The sequence below is a fragment of the Oryzias latipes genome, chromosome 2 (genome assembly GCF_053564925.1).
Source record: "Oryzias latipes strain Hd-rR chromosome 2, Olatipes_Hd-rR_3.1".
Taxonomy (NCBI): Eukaryota; Metazoa; Chordata; class Actinopteri; order Beloniformes; family Adrianichthyidae; genus Oryzias; species Oryzias latipes.
Window position 1 is genome coordinate 6076987 of NC_136238.1, and position 23208 is coordinate 6100194.

Genomic DNA, 23208 nt, shown 5'->3' on the forward strand with positions numbered 1-23208 from the left:
TGAGCGGAGCAGCCATGCTTTATTCGGACACCAACACATTAACTTACAGCTTCTGAAACAGCCATGAGAATGAGGTTTACGCTGGAGGAGGAGGTTCTGGCTCCGAAGGTCCTCCGAGGCTGGAAGCTAACACAGAAGGAAGGGGCGGAGTCCCAGACCAGCTGGGAGCCTCAGAACGGCGTGGAGACGACCTTCAACGCTCTCAGTAGAGGGCAGATTCTCCGTCTCAGGAGCCGCTCCAGACGTTTAGTGCACTTTGTCTACGACTACCAGACGTTTGTGAGGAACAGAGTATTGATGGAGGCGGTGAAGGTCAGGAACAATAAAAGGGGATTTAGTGGGAGTTCTGCTCACGAGACGGTACCAGCTCCTTCTAGTGTTCTTCACCCTACTGGAGCATGTCCACAAACGCGTCGAACTCGTCGATGTTCTTCTCGTAGACGCGCAGCTTCTCCGGGAGCGAGTCCTGCGTGGAGAGAACGAGCGTTCAGAGTCCGGGGGAAGCGGACGCTCTGAGGAACGGAAACGCCGCTCACCAGGTCGTCGGCCATGGACTGGGAGCTGATGTGGAGCGACAGGCTGGTCAGCTGGGGGGGGTTCTGGAACTCTCTGTAGAACGTGCCCAGGTCCATCGGCAGGAGGTCGTCCTTGGAGAAGGCCGGACGCTGCGGACAAACGCGGATGGAAGCTCAAAGGCGGCAGGAATTCAGAAGAAGATGCAGCAACGATTACGGGTTCCTGAAGCTCCACCACGTCCCGTCCGGACCAGAGGAGTCAAGACTTTTCAGCCGGATATTTAAAAATGAACTCCGTCATGAAACCATCCAAAACACGCAGAACAGATCCGACTTCTCCAGAAACGGATGAAGCTTCAACAACCCGATGTTTTTGACTTAAAGATCGGAGACGTTCTTCAGAATTTTGGTCACCGAAGTTCTTCTGGGTTCTGATTTATTCTGGATTTAAGACTCCAGGGAAGTCATAAAAGAATCATGTTCACTTGTAAGTCTTTAGAGGCTGCTCTTATTTTGAAAATCCAATCGACGTCTCATTCTGAAACACAATATTGGTTCTTTTTTAGTTTTTAGTAAAGTAAAGAGACTTTTACATTATAAATCTATGACATTAATCTCATAAGTTCTCAATTTGTAACTTATGGTATTAAAATTTTAGTCTAGTTTCTCCCGCAGATTACAACTTCTTTTAAAATTATGACTTCTCATAATTTTACGACCGTATTCTTGTATTTTCATTCTTTCATAGTGGCCCAAAACACTGTCGTAAACTTTTCCATTCTTTGCTGAAAAAAACACCCAAAATTTTGAGAAACCACAGAAGTCTGTAAAACCGCTGAGTCATGTTAACTTGTAATCAGATTCTGGCTTCAAGTCGGTCTTGATAAACTAGTTGATAAACACTTATTTTTTTAATGAGTTTAAAGAAATTTTAGATCATTTTATATGTAAGTAAAACGTTTTATAAATTAATAATCTTTCATTTTTTGTTTTTACTTTAGTTACATTTTGAGGATCTTCTCTGAAGGGAATGTGATTCCAGTTGAAAAGATGGAAATGGGCGGAGCCTCAACAGGTAAATATGAGTCAGAATGACCTCGGGAACCGGAAAAGGAGCAACATGCTGCTGCACAAACACAACAATAAAAAACTCCAGAATGTGAAGTCTGAACTCACAAAGTCCACCATGACGAAGTCGTCCTGCGGCCCGGATCCCTCTGAGCCCTGAGAGTGAAGGCTGGCCTGCAGGGGGGACTGGCTGGGGGGGGACTCCGGGGGCTGAACCTGCACCCACAAAAACCAGCATCAGCGGCGCAGTCGAAGGCGGGGGTGGTTTGTGCGGCTGCGCAGCCGTTACCATGGGATCGCTCCCCTCCGAGTCCAGGCCCCGAGCGGCGAAAGCGGCGAACGGCAGGTCCAGGTTGGCGGCCGTTATCTGCAAGCAGCGGCGTTTCAGAACGCTGAAGAAACCAGACGGGGGGGTCCGGCGGCTCCGGGGGCTCACCTGCGTGCTGGGTTTGTTCACGAAGGCGCCGACTTTCCGGGTGAAAGCGTTGAGGTACTCCACCGGGTCAGACGGGGAGACGCTTCGCTCTTCGGCGCTCCGCGACAGACCCTCATCATCACCACTGGGGGGGGGGAAGGATGAAGGCCATCAAACCAGAGTCTTCCTCAGATCCTCTCTAAACATAAAACAACAAACCTGCTGCCGGGGGTGTTGAGGGGGGGCTCCCCAGTCAGGTGGGTCTCCGCCCCGTGAGGCTGACAGGGAACCACTCCGACTCCGCCTTCTTTCCCAGCATGCAGCACCTGAAGCATCAAAACAGTGAAGGAACTTCAGTCTTTTCTCCGACTCCTGGAGAAGACCTCATGCCCCGCCCTGCACTCACCTGGGCGGCGTTGGCCGCGGTGGGATGGACCTCGGCGGCGCCGGGCAGAGCTCCAGGCTGGTACGATAACCTGGAGGAGCACATCTGCGGGGCAAACATTAACCACGAGGTAAACGGAGGGACCAGAGATCGCCAGAGGGGCGGATGAGGAGCAGCAGGTGAAGCAGGAAACTGCCACACCTGGTGGAGTTACTACAGCCAATTAAAGACTCACAGTGTGAGCGACAAGTCCAGGAGCCAATGGGAGCTGCAGACTGTCCAGAGGGAGGGGCTTGGACATTTTAGAAGGGGAGGGGCTCAGTGTACAGACACACTGAGGCCATGCAAGCAACCCCCCCCCCAGAAGAAGATAGGAAAAACAAAATATTCAGGAAACAGAGGGAAACGATGAAAAACAGAAAGAAGAGGAGAGCAGGGGGGGGGGTCTGACCTGGGAGGGCGGGGAGGTGGAGAAGGAGGTGGTGCAGACCTCCTGGGAGTCCTGGACTCCTGCGAAGGCACCCCCGTCATCCTCGTCGGGGGCTCTGCGGCGAATGAAAGGAAAGACGGGCTTCAGGGGCCGAAGCTGCAGGAAGCGGACGCACGTCCAGAACAAAACGCTCGGCGTGCAGCGACACTTTCACGGATATGAAGCAGAAACCGCTCCATGTTTGTGGATTCAGGATGAATTATTAAGCTTTTTATTTTGTCTTACCATTCCCTTAACGCATAACTGCCCCGCTTTGTAGCAGTTTAAACAGAACTGCCCCCCTCTCTTAGTCCTTTCTGCTGTTATGAATCCATAAATGACGTTCTCTGTCTATCGTTTTTAAATAAACGTGAACAGATTTCTGGATCTTTTTGTTTCTTCTGCCCTCAAACCTTCTTTTCCTCTCTGCTGATGCCTCCAATAAAACATTTCATCACTGAGGTCAGGTGATGATGACCGCTGGGCCGTAGTCATCTGCAGGTCCGGCTGGGATCTACCTGTAGTTGCAGGGCTGTCCCAGGACTGCGGGGCGCTGGCTGCTGCAGGGGGGGTCCACAAAGTGGTCCACGATGATCCCCAGGATGGGGGCCGACCGGTCAAACTGCCTGTGAAGCGGCTCACGTTCAGATGAGGCGGCGGGAAGACGGAAACGCCACTAATGTGGCCGTGACCTCACCTGCTGGACATGAAGGCCAGGTTGGTGCGGTAAGCGCAGGAGAGGGTGACCGTCCCCACGGGGGTGCCCACCACCCCGACGCGCACCGTCTGGAAACCTGCGGGAGCGCGGAACGCCGTGAGTTACCCGTGGCGGTACGTACGTGAGATCAAATGAGGACAAAGACACGGTTACCTTCTCCTAATCCACTCAGCTGGACCTCCCCAAAGTAGATCCTACAGGAAAAGAAGAAACGTCCTGAAACCGCACAGATTCATCGCTGAGCCGCTCCCCGATGATTTTATTCTGCCGTTTGGATCAGTAACAAATGTACTTTGGGAGATTCTAAGACGCTGAGCAAAAGTACAACTGTTTGTGTGTTCACTTATTTTAAATAAAACTTTAAAAAAAAAACCAAAAAATGGAGGTTTTCTGTCAGAAAGAGTTTTAATTTTATCAGAGACTTTAAATTGTCTTTTTTTCCATTAAACATCTTTTTATTGTCCTAAAGAACTCTTCTGTGGTCAGTTTACTTATATATATAAATAGATTTGGATTATAATAATATGTTTATATGAACACAAACACCAAAAGACTTTTATTGTGTTTTTCTGAACTACTTTTTTTAAAACTAAAATTAACTTCAAAAAGTCAAATTAACTTTACTAACATGCTCGCCACGTTCCTGATAATGAATATTAATACAAGAAAATACTCTGAAAATATGGTTTAAATTAAAGTTTGTACCTATTCTGAATAAAAACACAATCATAGAGTGGATGGAAAACCATAAAATCGATGGTTTTGGGAATAAATGTGAGATTTAATCCCATTTTTAACACATATTAATGTTTTAGTGGTAAAATATATATATATGTATATTTGTTATTCAGCATGTTTTGATATTATTCTAGAAAATGGAACCAGATATTCCAAGAAAGTTTAGATAAAACGTTTTTTTCAAAGTAAATAAAAAGACCTGATAAGAAAAATGTATTTAAAAACGTCCAACTTCATATTAAAGAGGCAGAAAATACTGGGTAGTAGAATAAAAGTTTCAAGATGATCAAACTTTAGAGGCTGATATGACTCTATTTGGCCACTAGATGTCCCTGTTCTCTTCTTGTTCTATGGTAGACCGAATAACTGAATAGTTTTTGTTAAATTTGAAGTAAAAACCTAAAAAATGTCATCAAACCTAATCTCCTGCTTCTGTACATAATTAAACATTGATTCTATTAATACAGGCGTGCTGATAATCCCAATAACAATTAGGCCTTTTCAAAATAGCAGAAAAAGTTTGCGTTCGTATGAGGAGATAAGACAGAAATTCTGCGGCAGCAGCTCCTGAATCCGAGCTGCAGCAGGATAAACAGCATAAGACGTCACCTGTATAATATGACGTAGTCGTGTCCCTGCTTCCTGGACAGTTTGTAGGCAGGCGTCACCCTGGTTATGGCCATGAGCGACTTCAGAAGGACAGACAGACGGTTGTAGACCGTGTACGACACCTTTATGTCTTTATCACACCTGCAGCAAAAACACAAATACGGTTCAGCGGATCACTGCCACAAATCCTCATGAAATCTGATTCAACTACAGATTATTTGACAGAAACTTTTAGCTTCATTCCTGACTATTTTGTCTCTAAAAGACTCACTTTTCATTCATTTCCAGGCACCAAGTCTCTAATTCCATTGAGTCGCCCTAAAGGACAAAGATCCCACTTTAACATTTCAATCATCATTCATCATCATCAGGGGGGTAAAACGGCGCCTTTACCTCCGACGTCTTCAGGGAGATCTCCACGCACATGGAGCGCCCGATGCCCGGGAGTTGGCCGGCCAGAGCCTTCTTCGCTTCATGACTCACCTCTGGGATGTCCTTGATGGCCAGATTAAACTAGTCAATATGTCAAAAACAAAAAAAGGTATCAGGAGAGATTAGTAAAGATTTCATTAAAGACTTTAAAAAAACCCAAAACGTCTTACCCAATCAGAACCAGTGGGTGATGAAGAGGACCGAGTGCAAATCTTCTCTCCTAGGCGGGCTTGGACTATCACCTGGACAGTCTGCAACCACAACAAAGGCTCATAAACAATGCGATGAAATGTGAGGGGACGTCTGACTGTGGGGAGCAACGCAAACATTTCGATTGTTACCTTCAAAGCAAAGAATTTAATGAACTTGTCCAGGTCTTTTTTATCCTGTGGACTCAGGTCACTGTCCATGTTGCCACCAACCTGCAATCACACCAAACAATCCAGCAGATTTGACATTTTTACCACACATTTGAACGTTTTACTGCAGCCACAAACGCAGAGGAAAACTCGCCCAAAAAAGATCGAAACTGTTTTAGTTGAAATCATAATTTTGGCAAAATATTATATTCACAGAAAAGAAGTTGTTAGAAAAGGTCCAAATAATTGTATTTGTCTTTATAGAACACTTTTAAATTGAGTAATTTATTATATCTAGCAAGAAAAACATCGTGTTTTATTTTTCTTTATTTGATTATATTATTTTGTGTATTTCTATATAAGAAAGTCTTATTTTTGATAGAGGGAAAACAGCTGTAAAACTTCTAATCACAAACAGTTCTATGTATATTGAAGTGTGTTCAAACTTTGTCTGAACATTGAGTTGTCAATAAAGATTTATTTAAAACAGGGTTTTTTTTCGTATTGACCTTTAACTCGGAATTTGGACCGGATGTTTTTCTTTGCCATGTCTTCAGCTATAACAGGAAAAAATATATATGTTTAATAAACTTCGACTTTAATACAATTTTTCACCGACCAACTTATGTTTATAAATCTGCTGTTTTAAGCTAAACAAGTGGGGCCTCCTCGATGAAACCGTCATTAATACGAACAAATATAAAATACAATATTTGGTTGCGGTTTAATACATATAATAATGACAAATTCAAGAGAAGATTTGTCTTTTAAAGAAGGAATCACCGAAAGTTTAAGAGGGACGACACACTGACTTAGTCATTAGCATTAGCCTGTGGCTAACGACAGCCTAACAGCTGACTAACGTTCACTTAAGTCCAAAAGACCCCGACACTTACATTAGTTTCATCCGAATCGACGGATATTCAATAAAATATTATTTCTGTCGATAAGCACAGCACGTAAAGTCGCGCTAAACAGACATTTACATGACTGTTTCTGGCGTCAACAACGGCTGTGCCACTTTTCTGTTTATTTTCTCCATGTCGACGTGTTATTGCAGTTGCGCAGTCGCGTCGGCTCTTTCGTCATAATATCACCTAGCAGCAAAATACATTTAAGCACAACAAAGAAACATTAATGCTGTTTTAAAAAAAGAAAAACGTATAATTAAAAATTTTCGAGTAAAAATTCAGTTTTTTAATATAATAACAATAAAATAATTCAAAAAATAAAAAGAAATCGTTTCGAATGTGCGGCCGCGGAACCTCGGATTAAATTGAGCTGTTTCCAGGTTTTTGTTTTGATGGGAAAATGTGTTAGCATTCAGAACATAAAGGTAAGATTAAATCTGAGTTATCTGCAGATTAAAACAGCTACCCCTTTGCACGTTTTTAACCACCCAAACTAATATTTTAGAAAGGTTTGGTCAGAAAAAGGAAGCACAAAACAAGAAAGTGTTAAATGCTAGGAAGCTAACCGGTTGGCGAGTTTTGCTAACGCTTGTAAATTATGCATTTTTTGGTTCTGTTTGGCCTTTTAGTTTGTATGTTGGGGCGTTTTTGTCTGCTAATCTCCTGTTTTTTTTTTAATGTTGTCAGTTTATTGTCAGTCTAGAAAATAATCTGATAATGGACATTCTAAAAATGCGACAGGATTTCTCAATTCCACCCCTCTTTTTTTTTAAATCTGATTTGTGGTTTAAGTTCTATTGTGAAAAAGAAAAGAAAAGATTTGATTAAATTTAAGCCGACTTTCTTCTCCCCAGCATCATGGCCATCTCCATCGCTGTTCTGGACTGTGACCTTCTCCTCCACGGTCGAGGTCACAAAACGCTGGACCGCTTTGACCTGGATTCGGTCTCGGACAGTTTCCTCCTCACGCATTTTAGCTTCCCGAGAGACTTCATCCTGTATCTGGTGGAGCTGCTCAGAGAGGTGTGGTGTCTTCCTGGCTGCAGCTCCTCCTTCCTCGTGTTTCCTAACGTTTTGACGTTCCAGGCTCTCGGGAGACGAACGCAGAGGTCCAGAGCCATCAGTCCTGAGGTGCAGGTCTTGGCTGCGCTTGGCTTCTACACGTCTGGCTCTTTCCAGACCTCCATGGGGGACATCATAGGAATCAGCCAGGCGTCCATGTCCAGATGTGTTTCCAACGTGACCAAAGCCTTGGTGGAGAAAGCCCCGCAGTTCATCACCTTCGATCGGTAAACGGTTGGATGGGGTTTGGTTTTCGTTGTGGATTTCTCCACACTGATAAACAGAACGTTTCCTGAACAGAGAGCCGTCCAGCAGAGAACAGTCCCTCCAGGAGTTTCAGAGGGTTGCAGGAATTCCAGGTGTTCTCGGGGTGCTGGACTGCGTTCAGGTAAACTGTCTTCACGCCTTCGGGTTCACGTTTCTATCGATGCGATTCTCAAATCTCTCCAGGTGGCCATCAAAGCTCCAAACAGCGAGGACTCCTCATACGTCAACAAGAAGGGATTTCACTCTGTGGCTTGTCAGCTGGTCTGCGACGCCCGAGGTTTGCTGCTAAGCGCAGAAACGCACTGGCCCGGCGGACTCCACGACACCGAGGTTCTGGAAAGATCCGCTCTCTACAAGCAGCTGCAGGACAGCGAGGAGGGCTGGCTCCTGGGTGAGCCGCCGCTTCATGACTCACTAGAGGTTCCTGACGTAAATCTCGGCGGTGACCGTCGTTTCCCTTTTCAGGCGACGGCCGCTACCCTCTAAGGAAATGGTTAATGACTCCGGTGGAGGCCCCCGAGTCCCCCGCAGAGTGTCGCTATAACCTGGCTCACACAGCCACCCATGAGATCGTGGACAGAACCTTCAGAGCCATCCAGACCCGATTCAGATGTTTGGATGGCACTAAAGGATATCTGCAGGTATATTACTGGATGAATGTTTCAACTAATCAGAAAACTACAAGGAGCTGCATTTCCAGAAGAAAATGCAGGGTTGATGCTATATTCCTGAAGAAAAATGAAAATTAAATGATAATAATTGGCAAAATAATAAAGAAATGATTAAAGTTGACCATAAATAAAGTTAGAATAGCACAACAACAATAAAAATATTTTTGTGAAAAATGCGAGCGCTGGGAATCGAACCAGCAAAATTGTGCACCGAAGCGCAGGTGTCACGCCATGACCCCACCAACCAGGTTCAATGCAATAAAGCCTTCAACGCATTGTTTTCCTGTTTTTCTTCCTTTATTCTGGCATCTTCCTCCATTTTTTGCTGCTTAGCTCCTCCTACAATGTCTCAGCTATTGTAACCTGTCAAATATTCAAATGTTCAGTTCTTTCAGCTTTTTCCAGCTGTGACTTTTGGTCCTTCAAATCCTTGAACTTTTCCAGATATTCCAGGATTTCTGCCTCCATTGACATCCTTGGTGCAGAAGCTCGCTGGTTCGATACCCGGCTCTGGCGTTGTTCATGTTTTTTTGTTATTGTGCCGTTTTCACTTTATTTATGATCAACTTTGATCATTTCTTTGTTTTGTTTTTCAATTATTACCCTTTAAGTTTCATTTTCATTCAGCAACATAGCATCAACCCTGGGTTTATTTCTGAAAATGCAGCTCCTTCTAGCTCTTTTAGCTTTGCTTTGAAGTAAGTTTCTCTTCTGTTGCAGTTTCCTTTTACCTCTGTTCTGGATTTTTTATTGTTTAATATGCATTTCATTTTTACGCAAAGCCCTTTAAGGAGAGGAAACGGGCTTTTATAAATGAATTTTGATTTGAATCCTGAATTGAACTCCAGACGAGGTCAGATGTGTTCACGGCTCCTCTCCGGATCTTGCAGTACTCCCCGGAGAGGAGCTCGTCCATCCTGCTGGCGTGCTGCGTCCTCCACAACGTCTCCCTGCAGTCCGGACTGGACGCCTGGACCCTGGAGCGGACCGAGCCCCTGGAGGAGCACAGGGACCCCAAGCAGAGGCCGGCGGACGACGAGGCGGAGGAGCTCCGCAAGCAGCTCATCCTCAAACACTTCAGCTGACCCCAAGACGCGCACAAAAGAGTCGGACAGCCGCTTTGCTGATGCAGGTTTTTTTAATATTTTGCTTGTTTCTACTCTACTGGCTATACTAAGATAAAATACTGGAATATGGAGGAACATGCAGGACACTATACAACAACAACAATCCAAACCACAGAGCTCCCGGGGTGCAGCCGCTGCTGTCTCTTCTCCACCCACACACGGTCCACAGGTGAAAATCTTTATGTCACAATACAAAAACAAGGCCCTTATATACAAGAAGTCCACATGAAGCGGTCGACATTTATGTACACGGGTGCAGAAAGACAACAAACGGGACTTTTGAGGAAGAAAAGTGGAAAACCTCTTTGAGTTTGTGTTTTATTTTGAAAGAGTATCAGAAATTCTACTTCCTTTTTGCTTCTGGAGGAGATTTTTTGGTTTGGGCTAGTGGTCAAAATGTTCCATCAGAGTAGTAGTAGTGGTGTTTAACGGCTGCTTTCACTCATCAGTATTTACAAACTTTCTACAAACACGGAATGAATAAATAAAACACACACTGCTGTCACACCAACACAATGAAGAGCAGTGCTTTTTTCATCCTCCACAAACTCTTCTTTTTTTTAATTAACATTTTGTCATTTATTTTGTGATAAATTGACGCTTTTTTTGGACCAAAAATGTAGACGTTTGAAAGCAAAAAGTGAAAAAAGATCATGTTAACATGTAAAACGGAACACTTGAAATGTCCAAAAAAAGAAAAAGCTCTTTTTTTGATGCTCTAAATATATTAAAAGTTGTATTTTTTGTGTGTGTTTTTTTTTTAGATTATTTTAAAAAAAAAGAACAATACAATAAACGAAAAGTATTTTTTGTTGCATAAATTAAATATGCTCTTTTTTGGAATGCAAATATATTACATATACAGTCTGTCTTTTTCCATAAAAATAATTTGATGTTCCATCTCACAGCCTCTTTATTAAAATATGATCTAAAGCAGAAATAAAACGATTTTGGTCGGAATATGACATAAAAAAAACACAGTTTAGACGTTTAGTAGAAATACTGTCGTACTCTTGAGTGAATCTATACTGATGGTTAAATGTTGATGCAAAAAAAGGAGGAAATTATTCAAAAAATCTTTCTTTTAAGGTCATTTTTCCATCAGATTAATTGGCTGTAGATCCAAGCTTGTGAAAGGCACTGTGACATGTCTTCAGTTCAGGTAAAGATTCCTGCTTTTTAAACGTGTTTGGACATGCGGAAACCTCTTTTACCGGAATAAAAGTAAATCGTAACGCAGCCCTTTGATTTTCCTCTCCATAAATGTTCTGCTGCGCAAGAAAACACTGATAAGTCAAACTAAAACACTTGATGTTTTTACATTTTTGCTCAAAATGTGTCGTAAACACACCTTTTTTTTTTTTAAATTGATGGCAAGAAATCCCATCTCTCATGAGGATTTTCAGGCCTGCCGACCATTTGATAGCATGTATAGGTATGGACGGAGTGTGTGGTCATGTGACCCTTTGTGTTGGATTATTCTGGCGCTTTTTCTTTTTTTTTTATCACCGGGGATCAGGAATGAATAAATGCCGCCAAAAACAAGATTGACAGGCGTGCGGTCATGTGATTCATTGGTTTGTATTCAGGGAGCTGTGATGTCATCAATCCCCACCTTTCAGATGGCAGAGACATTTGAAGCCAGGTGAGTTTACCAGGTGAGTTTACCAGGTGAGTTTACCAGGTGAGTTTAACCGGGTGACCACTAGGAGGTCGACGGAAAAAGCAGAAACCTAATGAACCGCCTGGCCCTAAAAATGTATTTCTTCTGGGTTTTTTTGAACACCCAGAAGAATAGGCTTAAAAAAAGCTGAAAATGTGAGAAAATGTTCAAAAGGGGGCGGGTCCTTTTGGATGACAGGTGACATTTGAATCCTTACTGATGCAGCATCTTTAGTGGGCGTGTTCCAGCTGCTGACAGCTGTGTGTTTCACCTGATTGGTTCATTTTGAGCTTTTGATTTCAAGACAAATCTGGCCAAAGTAATAAGGGGGCGTGCCCATTTGATTGACAGATAACTTAGTGGGCGTGTTCCAGCTGCTGATTATTTTTGAGCTTCTTGAAATCTAGGCAAGGCGGCAACAAAAGGGGGCGTGGCTTTTCGATTGACAGGTGAATGTTAAAACCCGGATTTTGTTAGTTCTGCCCTCGTTGGAAATGTTCCGACCTTCTCTTGATGAAAACCTGTTTGTTAAATGGGCCCAAAAGGAGCCAGGAAGTGACATCACCACGTTTAGTCCATCTATACATTCAATCGGTGAATCTTTAGACGTAGATCTGCCACGCCGGATCTTTGGTTGAAAAGGAAATAAGAACAGAATGACCTCTAAAGGAAACTCGTTCTGATGGGGAAACTGAAGACTGGCGGCGGTCCAACGGGTTGACGTTTGGAGGCGGGGTCAGAGGTGAGGGACGGCAGATGTCAGAAGAACTCGGAGACTCTGCCTGGTTCCCTGAGGAGGAGAGGTCGCAGGTTAAAGTCCGCCATCGTGTGACGGAGATCCACGGACGTGGAGCGGCCCGTACCTTTGCTCCGCCTCGGTGTTGTTGGTGGCGTGCTGGCGCGTGTGCACGTGGGGTGGGGCCTCGGAGCGCAGCACTTCCCCCGCTGGTGACGGCAGCGTTAAACTCTCCTCTGGAGGAGCCCGTTCGTCGTAGAAGAGCAGGCTGCGGGAGCGCACTGCAAACAGAAGATGGCGCCGTTTTTTTTTTTTTTACGTGACTGTTCCATTTTCTAATCTTTTAGAAACGTCTAAACGAAGCGCAGACTGGAAAGAGGGCATCACGTCTGGTGAGGAGGACGTACCCTGACTGGTGGTGTAGAGGTCTGCGGATGGAGAAGGGGCACCGGGGTGGGGGCTGGATGAGCTGTGGGACAGCAGGGAGAGGGGTGAGAGGCAGGGGGAGAAGGAGCCCAACACCAGGACGAAGCACAGCGCCACCATCTGCAAAAACACACTTTTCTTTACCAACTTTTATTCTACCTTATCTGATTCATCGGGTGGAAGAGGCATTACCATGAGACACGTTCCCGTTTGGGTGGAGGCGATCTTACAGGAGCGAGGGATGACCTTCCCCGAAATGAGGGACTGAAGCTTCTGCAGCTGCTGCAGCAGAGACCTGCAGGCCGAACGACACTTCAGTCAGTTTATTTGGATATTTTGGTGCCACCACAACAAACAAACGCCCCTCTGAAACAACCATCCCTGCTGCTCCTCGGTCCATGTGGTTTTTTTTAGAGGTGGATCTGGAGAGCAGGGCTCTGATGGTATGAGCCTTCAGGGGCTGCGAGGACGCGCCGCCACCACTGAGTGGAGACAGAGAACCGGGCTCAGCGCCCCGGGACCTGCCTTCACTCCGGTTCTCCATCAAACTCTCATTCCAGAGAAATGCTCCACAGAGGAGCAGCAAACTTCTTCCACAAGAAAAACGACTTTTTATTTCCTCCTTCTCTGGATTCGATCGTCTTCCCGATAGATCCTGAGCTCATTTGAGGATGAAAATGTGCTGCGCAGAGAACAGAATGACCACTAATCGCTGCATTTGAGGCGTTTTCTTCAAGTTTAAATTTAGTTTCTGCCTCTCAACTTCACCGTTCTGACTCAGCGCCCAGCTCATTGTTCCCCTCTGTGAGGTGGTTTGGTTTTCATGATGAAAGCTGCTGCTCGCCTAATGACAGGCCTCAGACCCCTCTACCCCTCCACACCCGTCTAACCAGCAACCCCCCCACTCCCGGGATAATAGCAGATCATATAGTTATAATAACAGAGGGGGTGACACAGCCGTCCACGCTCAGTTCGATCTGCGTTCTGAGGAAAAGCGCGACCCTCACCTGTTGGCCGTCTCCAGGTTTTCCACTTTTCTCCACAGGTCGCCGTTCTCTGACGTGTAGCTCTCCACCCTGAAGGAGGCAGACATCGTCCTTCAGCATCTCTGTTAAAGTCTGACCAACCCAAAACAGGGGCTCGACTTTTCCAAACAGAGGCATCTCAAAGGAAACAGGAAATGTTTCACCTCCGTTTTTCTTATGGGACACTTTTTAAAAAAATGTCACACTGTGGATTTAAATACCACAAATATGTCATTTAGGTCGACTTGAATGCAGTCTAACATGGAATAAAAGGAGAAAACAAACAAAGAAAATGCTTCAAACGACTTGTGCCGTGTTACATAAAGTGTGTAAATAAATAATTCAAAGGAGAATAAAAGGACGATCTGCTTCATGATTGTTTTCTTCATATTAAATTACTTAAAGATGCTCAACAGCTACATATTTTTAACAAACGAGAGCTGATTCAGATCCATTCTTAACCTCCGCTTGACGTTTGTCCCGAAAGCTTTAATGTGGTGACCAGACGACAGCTGGGATGGAGTCCAGCGACCCCCGTGACCCTGTACCAGAAATTATACGACATACCCTTATCCACAAGTGTTCAGGACTATAAAAGATAAAATAAAAGAAGGAAAAAACCTAACTGTTATGGTCTCCATTTTTTTGGGGGGGGGGGTTCTGTACGGTTTTACTTATTGTTTGTGTTCTAATAAAACTGCTGCTGCTGCAGGCATAATCTTTGTTATAAGTTTTTTTTAATAAAGCTTTCAAAATGAACCTCTGCCTATTTTGTTATTTGGTAACTGTTCTTCCGGATTTAAACTTTGATGTTATCGTTATTCAGAGTGAAATAACATCTAAACTTGTTGCATCTCCTTCATTAGAGGCTGCAGTTGAAGCAGATCGCCACTAGGTGGCTCTGCTCTTTATTGCATCGATCCCAAATCTTACTTTTCGACTCATTATCATTAGTCTTTTTTTATTGATAAATTATATACTAATATTTTTGTACCAAACAGCATATGAAAAGTGTAGACAATGAAAGTTATTTAATGTACTTTTTAAAGAATCCTAATACAGGCTATAAAAACAAACAGCATTTCGGGGGGGGAAAGAGACGAAAACATTCTAATTTAATTTTAATAACTTATAACAATCGCTGTCAAAAGTTTAACATTTTACTTCGACTCACCTAAAATGTTTTCAAATATACGTCAGAGCGATCCTTTCCCAATTTTTCAATTTAGCTGCTAATATTAGCGGAGCTTTCCTCCGGATTCCGCGCGGCGTAAACTCCGACATCTGATTGGCTGTTGTGATCATGTGACACGGATGCAAACACTCTGGATGAAATAAACGCCTTTTTTCTCTGTTTTTATGGGGTACAGCCACTTCTAAAATAAATAGTCTGTTGTTTGTATTTCTTTGACAGTTTCTCTTTTTTAAATTAATTTATTTTAAAAAAATGTTGTGTTTCTTGACCCCGCCACGTTTTTCATGAACTTCCTGTGTGATCCTAGCAATTAAAGCTTGGAAAGAATTTATTTCTGTTGGGATTTATAAAACCACAAGTCTACACTAAAATTATTTCTTGGCGAATGTTTTTAAATAATTGAAAAATAGTCTCGGAGTGCTAGTTGGACTATAAATATTTTGGCAGGTATTTCTTTAGTGCAGAGACACAATGTGATTACAAAGCAGATAAAAATGTTTGTGTGCGTTTCGATTGATTCCTAAAAGAAAGCTGCTCCGTCACTGAGGTTTTAGTTCAGATTAAAGTGGCATTTTAAGTGTAAAATCTTCAGGATTAGGATTATTGTTACTCTGAAAGGAATGTTAATCCATGTTTAGATTTCCTTTTCATGACGCTCCATGTGTTCAGCAGACTCCTGGAACCAGGTCAAAGTGAATAAAAAAGTTTTTTGCTCTTCATGAGTCTGGTAGGTCTAAAAAGGCGACTGATGATGATGATGAAGAAATCTTCGTTCAGTTAGGGCGCTCAAACATTCGTGACCACGCCGGCCTCCAGCTCCGCCCCCCAGCAGAGCCGTACTGTCATTCCGCGCCACGGTTAGGAAACCTCCAAACACAAAAGCTGGCCCTGAAGTGAGCGTTTGCTGCCAGCTCCACTTCAGCATTACACAACTGGATCTGCTGAAGGTTTTTCCATATTCTTCAGCGATAAATAATAAAAATCTAGAGAGGGAAAACCTCGGTCTGTAAACGGATGATCCCAAAGGAAGCTCAGAGGAGATGTGAATCTCCCAAACACCTTCTGACCTCACAGATGCAACAACTGGGCGTCCACAGACCGAATTAACCAACAAATGTTTCTGAAAAATCAAAAGCCTTACTTTTTCTCCAGACAGTCCACATACTCCTTCTTCTTCCTCCGACTTTCCTGAGCTGAGATCTGAACAAAAACATGTGATTTGTCACCAAAAAGGAACTTTGTAAGATGGAATTTTTTTTCTTTCAATTAGTTTGCCTTGTTTTTAATCTTCCGCCGGACTCTCTTCAGCGCCTTCTCCTCGCTCTTGGTGAGGGGAAGCTTGTTGGGGACGGGGTACCCCTCTGCCACCAGCGTTCTCTTCTCCTCCTCTGTGAGCATGAGCGGCCCCGAGCCCTGCAGCTTCTGAAGAACACAACGGAACAATAAAAAACTCCATGAAATCATTTTCAAACCAAACTTTTATCACCAAAATGAAAGCTGTAACTCTTTGGGGGTCAGATCCTGTCATAAATAGGCCCAGGACACTCAGAAATACAAATAATGATGGATCAATTCTCAGTTTGGACACTAGGTGGAGCTGTTGTTCCCAACAAGGCAGCTTTTTCACAAACTAAAGAGGAATTTTGTCGTCTTTTGAGGAAATAAAACGCTTCAAAACAAATCTGTTCTAATGGCTGCAAGCTCAACAAAAAAAAAAAGGAAATAACAGCGCTAACGCCTATATACAAGCCGTGACATCAGCAGGAAGTGAAGGTAGCACCAAAAGTTCTTTCTACTAGACCCGTTTCCCTGACCGGAATCAGAGTACATGATGGATTCTGTGGAGCTGCTTGGTCTGAGGTGATGAAGATGAATTTAACAGTATATTTACTTAGTTTCCCCCCACCCTAATCTTTTGCGACCTCTCCTAACCTTCTAACCCAAACAGCGGTTCCTGAAGCTTCACCCTCCGACCTGAAACCTTCCCTTTCTCCGGTGTCTCCGTGCCGTAAACACGTTGGGTTGAGTCATAGGAAAGCTGCTGATGGATGGAAGCCCCAGAAAATTAAAGGACGCGTTTTGAGGCGACTGAATTACAACCAACACCCACTCTGGCCACTTCAACGGCGTCTATTCCAGCCGCGTCATCTCAGAGGCGGTTGCTCGAATCGGCAGAGTCATGCTCTGAGGAGAAGCACGAGCAGCAACGACGCCTCAGAGAGACGGCAGGTTATTGACAACCGTTTTCTGTTAAATGCTACAAAAAGATAAGAAAATGATGATTTTATTCTCAGGAAAAAACGTCACGATTTGGGCTTTAAAGCTGAGGAAAGTTTAGAAGGAAAATGAGCTAAACAGCAACGAAATGGGAAAAAGGAGGAGCCGGGACTCACATGTGGAGCTGTGAGGAGAGGCGAGGAGGAGATGGCTGAGGAGGAGGCGGAGGAGGAGGAGGAGGAGGCTCGACCTCCTGGTCTCTGTTGTGGTTGGGGGGAAGACGGCAGCAACGGGAGGTGTGGGGAGGAGGGCGGCAGCGAGCCATCACTGTCGCCGTGGTTACTGCTGGGAGGGGTGGGTGGGAGCTGAAGGGCATCGTCTGGAAATAAAAGGGTCGGAGTTAAAAAAAAATGTAAATAAAAACCCGATAAAAGTCACCTTTTTGGAGCTGATCTGACTTTTTAAGGATGACTTCTGCTTCTGACTGACTTCAGGAGTCTGCAACCTTTAATTAAAAAGCTTTTAGGTCCAAGACGCCCTGACATAAAACCCACAAAAACTCGTCTGACCCTGAAAATAAATTCTCATGCGCTCCAGCTTGTCTAAAAGAGAGAAAAATATGCTTTTTTTTCTGCATAAAGGAACAGTTTTTGTTCTGTTGTTTTGAATATTAGCACTCCATTAGTAAAGTTAGTTCATTGTAGTGGTCAGGCCTGGACAGGCCTCAGAATCAGAGATTTTCCCTTAGAAATAATCTCAAAATGAACAAAACTCCAAAATAAAGTTGATCTTTTAGTGTTTTTTAATCAATATGCTGCATTTTCACGCAGAGCTGCAGACTCCTGATCCAAAAAAATGGTTTCAGACAGAAGCTGAAGTGGTTAAAGTCTCCCTCTGGTCATCTTTTTATCTATATGATGATGCTGTTTTTGGGCAGAATTATTAAATATGTCTCATTTTCTAGGTCTGCTCATGATTTGAATAAATAAAATACTCAGAAACACAACTTTTAGCCCAATTTTCTTTACTTTTCATCCGAGTGGGTCTTAGAATGTTCTAAAATTGAAAAAAACGAAAAAAATAATTCACTTTTCAACTAACATACTGCTTGTTTATGTAGATCTGCAGCTCCAGATCTAAAAAAGGCTATCAGACATGTGTGCAGAAGGTGAAGTGCATTGGTTGGGGTGCGTACCGCCTGGCAGGCTGAGGTACTGGCCAAACTCTTTGGGTTCGTCCTTTATGGCGACCGGATTCACGTCGCCGCTTTCCTGCGGAGACAAACAGGCAACTGTAGGGCCGTGCCACACAGACAATACGTACATTTTGCGCATTTTCCACGGATCAAATTTCTTTCGACTTTCGTCAAACATGCTTGATAATTCAGGAGTTTCTTGCTTTCGTCTTTCGTTGATGTGCACAGATGTCCGTCGAGGGTTTCGGCCGTCGGGCCTTCACGTGAAGTTTGAGAATGACGCCGTTTAAGCGTATTATACGTAGTTTATACTGCAATTGTGCGTGATTTTTGCAGCATGCAAAATTGTGTCTTTCCACAACCGTTCCTAACGCAGTGTTTTTCAACCTTTTTTGAGCCACGGCACACTTTAACCTTGACAAAAATCTCGCGGGACACCAGCATCCAATAAAAAAAAGAAAAAAGAAAAAGGAGAAACTCATAGTCTGTATTGATCTACAATCCCTCCACAATCTCACATGCATTTCTGTGATAATTGTGGCAGAAAAAGCTGGAAGCTGCAGCTGTTTGTTCTAAAAATTGTAATAAAAGTCAAGTTAGAAGATTTAAAAACTGATTGATGTGTGTTCGTTGTGGTATTAAGACGTTTAACAGAGAAGACTCATTGTGCGCTGAGACACTGTCACTTTAACCCAATGCATCATGGGAGATGTAGTGATGTCAGACAGACCCTCTTCTCTGAGCTTCATTGTTTTGTTCACTTGTTCCACAGTCTGACACTGATTTTGTTGAAAGCTACACCGCTAAAGACGAGCTTTAGCTGGTATTTTTGTTAGAACTGAGAGACTTTATGAGCAGAATCAGAACAAGGAAGTGAAGACTTTAACCACTTCTGATTGGTCAGACTGATGACGTATGATTAAGCCTCCAAGAATGATTGGTGGAGACAGTTAAAGGGGCGGGACTTCTCTGAAAATAGCTGTAGCTGCGGCTAAATTTCGGTACCGTCATTCTTATCAAAATGTGAACCACCGATGTATAACTTTTATGTTTCACATATCATGTTCAAATTACATAAGTGAAGCATGAATCCCTCATGAATTGCATATAAGCAGCACAATATTCAGGCACGGTTCATGTTCTACGTTGATTTACGTGTCTTTTGTGTGATTTATTCGTACTTCCGTGGTTTTAACATGATTTGTTTGTGATTCATCTGTAAAAAATGTCACATCAAGACCACAACTTTTCTCACTTTCTCCACGTATGACCAGTTTTCATCCGTGCTATACGCGCTAAATGTACGTAGCGGCCGCGTGACTCGATCTTTAGCGTCCTCGTCCCTGGTCGGGTTTGGCTGGAGGTGTCACGGGGGATGCAGGCTGACCTTGCGTTTCCACGACGACGGTCTGTGTGGAGGCGAACTCAATGTGAGAGCCGGGCCTTCCGAGGGCTGAGCGTCTAACGTGTGAGCGCCGTCGTCTTCCTCCTGTTTGACCAGCATGGCTGACAGGTCCTGACTGAAGTGCCACTCAAACTCTGGAGAGAAGGACAAGAGCAAGAATTTAGACCATTTTGGTTTTTTCACATTCACAGAAAAAGCAAAAAACAAAACCTCAGCTCGTCTGAGCGCAGACAGACGAGTTTCCTGTCATCTCCAACAAGTGGAGCGAACCGCCAATCCCCAGAGGAACTTGGGTAAACTAACCGCTTCATCCCTTCAGGGAGGCTCTGCTGTAGGTCTGCCAACCAGAAACAACCGGTAGCTTATAAATCCCACTTTGAAAGAGCTTCCCCAGAATATTCCAGCACTTCCTGACTAAGCTGGTTATTACAGACTTCTGGACAACGGCGCTTTGGCAGCGGCGGTGCGTAATTTGTCTCCGGTGAGTTTGTGTAGACCCTGGAGTGAAAAGATGGGCCGCTTGAAGAGCTGGAGGAGACAGCTCCAATGCAACAACCTATTTTTAGGGATTTGAGAATCCGACGGGAGCTGAGAAGGTCTGAAAGAGGCTCCAGGTGATGCAGGAAACGAGCATCTCTGTGAGGGACGGACGGACGGACGGACGGACGGATGAGCATCTGCTTTGCATCAGGAGCCTTTATAGGTGAGGCTCTGCAGAAGCGTCTCATTAGAGGGGGAACGAGGTCTTTCTTTTTGCTAGAAACAGTAAAAACAAAAACAAAAGTAAAAGGCGAGTCGAGGTGCAGCGGTGGGATGAGAAAGGCCTTAAGACAGGAAGGACACTTTGATCCCTGTCACAGCACACAGGTGTGTTTGCCGTTAGCGTCGGGTTTAATCACTTCCCGGTCTCCTAGCAACGTGGTGCTGGCAGGTTTACGAGCAAGGGTTTTGTGTGTGTGTGTGTGCGTGTAGCTCCGCCCATCACGCAGCATCATTAAAACCCCTGTGGCTTCTCTCTGCCGCCCTGAAGCGCCAAGAAACCATCCTAAGGACTTTTTTTACGTTTTAAAAAATATTTGAGAGCTGATTTTTCTAAACGAGACGACAGTTTTTTACGTTTTGCAGCTGGTTTGTGTCTTCTAATGTTCCTTAGGCTTAAATGTGACAAAAAAAACAAAAAAAAAAAATCACAAAATTCAGGGTTTTAAAGTCCTTTAAAAGTTTCCGTCAGGTCAAAGACAAACTTGTGTCGTGCCGCTGATGCTTTCGGCCGAATCAAAAGGGATTTTACAGAAACTGATGATGAAATTATATCATCTCTACGAGGCGTTACGATTTCAGCTGCTGACATTGAATCAAATTTGACACTAATAAATCCAGCTCAGGCTTTCCAACACTTTCTGAAGGTTTATTCTTGTAAAACTTTGACTGTTTTTAGAAAAAATGTGTTATAATTTTCCAAATTTTTCTAAAAACCCAATTAGAATGAGTATTAATGCCTCTTTTTTCTTATACAACAAGTATTTCTCTGTCTTGAATATGAAACTCTAAATATTTGTGGAGACTCTGCAGCAGTAGACACCGACGTCTGACTACCGTCAAAACTTTGTGGTTTGGGGGCCGACATCTACCTTTCCAGCATGTGATCTTTATCAGAGAACGCCTCCTAATGAGGCCCGTCCTGCTGCTCCCGGAGCCTCGTTAAGGCCTTGATTGGAAACTTTCCTAATGCAAACCAGAAGCTTCCAGCTGTCAAATCCTGCAGGAGAAAGTCCAAGTGCTTCAGTGGCTTCACCAAAAAAGATGATAACTGTTTTTTTCATTTATTATAAGATCTAAAGTTCTTCCCAAAAATGTAATATTTCTACTTCTCTAAAGTGGTACGGCCTGACCCCCACCCCTCCCTCCTATCTCTTCCAGCTTTATGGGATGTTGTTAGTCAAAGCAGGTCTTCCTGTGTGGGTAAAAGGCTGTAAGTGCAGGTAAGAAAACCTGTTAATGAGCGGGGCTCCGGGGCCGTCGTCCCGGGGGGCTGATGGAGAAAGGCGCGGGCGCTGCGTTTGATCTCGGCTGGGAACCGCCAGCATTAAAACATTAGATGGATCAGCGCAATGGGAGCTGCTGTAAAGAGCGCGGCGTCCCTTTGAATAGACGAGAGCGAAGACGAAGACTCGCAAAGTCATCAGATTTTCAAACACAAAAAACCCCTCCTTTTTTTAAAATTTATTATCCATATGTTATTAACATATTTATATTACCGAATGAAATTAGCAAGATATTTAACTAATAAAACCAAATAAATAATCAACAAATTGAATTTACAAGACACAGGTAATGATTAAGGTGCTGCACTGACTTCCTGATTGAAGCTGGTTTAAAAACAAAAGTACCTGGAGCCAGGTTATTACACCAGGTCACCACTAGGGGGATTTTTACCCTGCTTTGTTTAATCTACAAGTGAACTGGTTTAAGATTAAAAAAAGGAGTTCTTTTGACACTTTAGGTGTCCAAGAGATGCAACCAAAAGTAGCATTTGTTACGATTCCAGCTTCATCCTCAGACAGGAAGTTGTCGTGTGAACCCATTAAACGGCGTCAGGAGGTGCAGCTGATTGGACGATAGCCCGGAACAGTGAGGCTGACAGGTGGGCACACCTATACTGTCACAGCGGATGTGTTGACCTCTGTTTGCTGTTTTTACCCCATTTTTTTCCTTATTGTCTAGCATGTTTACACGTTCAAACCAACCCCCACAAGCTAACTAGGAAGTCCCAAATGCTGCAATTCCTCAAATGACCACGGGACGCTGTTCAAAAGTTAAAAAAATAATAATTCAAATAATAAAAATACAATAAAAATGTTATGAGAGTTCAAATTTGAGTGTTAAAAGGGGTGGGTTTTTTGATTGACAGGTGGGTGGACATGAGTGGGTTAGAAAAAACACATTTCTGTGCTATAAATGCAATTTCTGTATGATTTTAATATTTTTTTTATGAAACTGCCACAAATTCCCCCCCCCCAGGTGTATAAAGGTGTATCCAACTGTACGGCAGGTGGTTCCTCTCTGTGGTGAAGACTCGCTCTGATGAAAATGGTGTTTTTAACATGTTCTTGAAGCAGAAAATCGAACTTCAAATTACTTGTTTTCAATAGTTTTTCTTCAAATTGCAGACTAAAAAAATGCTGTTTGTCAAAGAGCGGGTTTGTGACGTAGAAAGAACGCTACGGTAGATGACTAAATCCACGTTAGAAGATCGGAGAGGGACTTTAAATGTATTATCAAATATAAAACAATTATTTTTTGGAAACCCCTCCATGTGGAAAAGTTGTTATTGACCTTTAATTGGTCTGAGTCATACTCTGAGTCCAATTATACTCAGCAAGACCCAGAAAGCCCTTCACCGGGAGCAGAACGGGCTTCGGAAAAGGTCAACAACTTCCAAATGAGTAAACAGTGATTGTTTCGGGGGGTCTTTGCTGTGGGACCCCAGCTGCGATGCAGGCTCAGAGGGAACAAAAAGCATTAATGTTATGGATTTAAACTACCTTTGGAGGATGAATCTCTGAGGTCTAATCGGTCACTTTTATGAGCTGCATTAAA

The 23208-nt window shown here is 43.7% G+C and overlaps 3 protein-coding genes across 8 annotated transcripts in view; 1 reads left to right on the forward strand and 2 right to left on the reverse strand.

Moving 5' to 3' along the window:
- Positions 1-6778, reverse strand: atg13 (ATG13 autophagy related 13 homolog (S. cerevisiae)). Of its 2 annotated transcripts, XM_011485541.3 has the most exons (18): positions 6605-6777; positions 5691-5771; positions 5520-5600; positions 5311-5430; positions 5189-5235; positions 4918-5058; positions 3724-3764; positions 3550-3646; positions 3371-3478; positions 2835-2928; positions 2619-2717; positions 2405-2488; positions 2218-2324; positions 2020-2143; positions 1873-1950; positions 1692-1799; positions 537-665; positions 1-466 (listed from the first exon to the last, which is right to left on the reverse strand). In XM_011485541.3, the coding sequence occupies exons 2-18, from the start codon at positions 5757-5759 to the stop codon at positions 389-391; spliced, it is 1605 nt and encodes a 534-aa protein (XP_011483843.1). In that variant the 5' UTR covers positions 5760-5771; positions 6605-6777; the 3' UTR covers positions 1-388. The 2 variants fall into 2 exon arrangements, with proteins under 2 accessions (XP_011483843.1, XP_004066665.1); XM_004066617.4 differs by lacking the exon at positions 2619-2717 and having other exon boundaries at positions 6605-6778.
- harbi1 (harbinger transposase derived 1) lies at positions 6775-10490 on the forward strand. Its single transcript, XM_004066616.5, has 7 exons — positions 6775-7044; positions 7474-7642; positions 7706-7908; positions 7982-8069; positions 8132-8339; positions 8414-8589; positions 9510-10490. Exons 2-7 carry the CDS (start codon positions 7478-7480, stop codon positions 9702-9704), a joined length of 1035 nt encoding a protein of 344 aa, XP_004066664.1. The 5' UTR covers positions 6775-7044; positions 7474-7477; the 3' UTR covers positions 9705-10490.
- Positions 9739-23208, reverse strand: part of creb3l1 (cAMP responsive element binding protein 3-like 1) — a 23540-nt gene continuing 10070 nt past the window's right edge. For 2 of the 5 annotated variants that reach the window (XM_011485534.4, XM_011485528.4), the window contains 10 exons: positions 19591-19742; positions 18204-18279; positions 17185-17387; positions 16067-16213; positions 15933-15991; positions 13579-13647; positions 12764-12866; positions 12553-12691; positions 12273-12426; positions 9739-12199 (listed from right to left, as the gene is read on the reverse strand). In XM_011485534.4, coding sequence (XP_011483836.2) covers positions 12169-12199; positions 12273-12426; positions 12553-12691; positions 12764-12866; positions 13579-13647; positions 15933-15991; positions 16067-16213; positions 17185-17387; positions 18204-18279; positions 19591-19742 — 1133 coding nt within the window. In that variant the 3' untranslated portion in view covers positions 9739-12168. Of the gene's footprint in view, positions 12200-12272; positions 12427-12552; positions 12692-12730; positions 12867-13578; positions 13648-15932; positions 15992-16066; positions 16214-17184; positions 17388-18203; positions 18280-19590; positions 19743-23208 lie in introns of all 5 variants that reach the window. The other 3 variants (XM_078931272.1, XM_078931269.1, XM_078931271.1) reach the window with 2 other exon arrangements.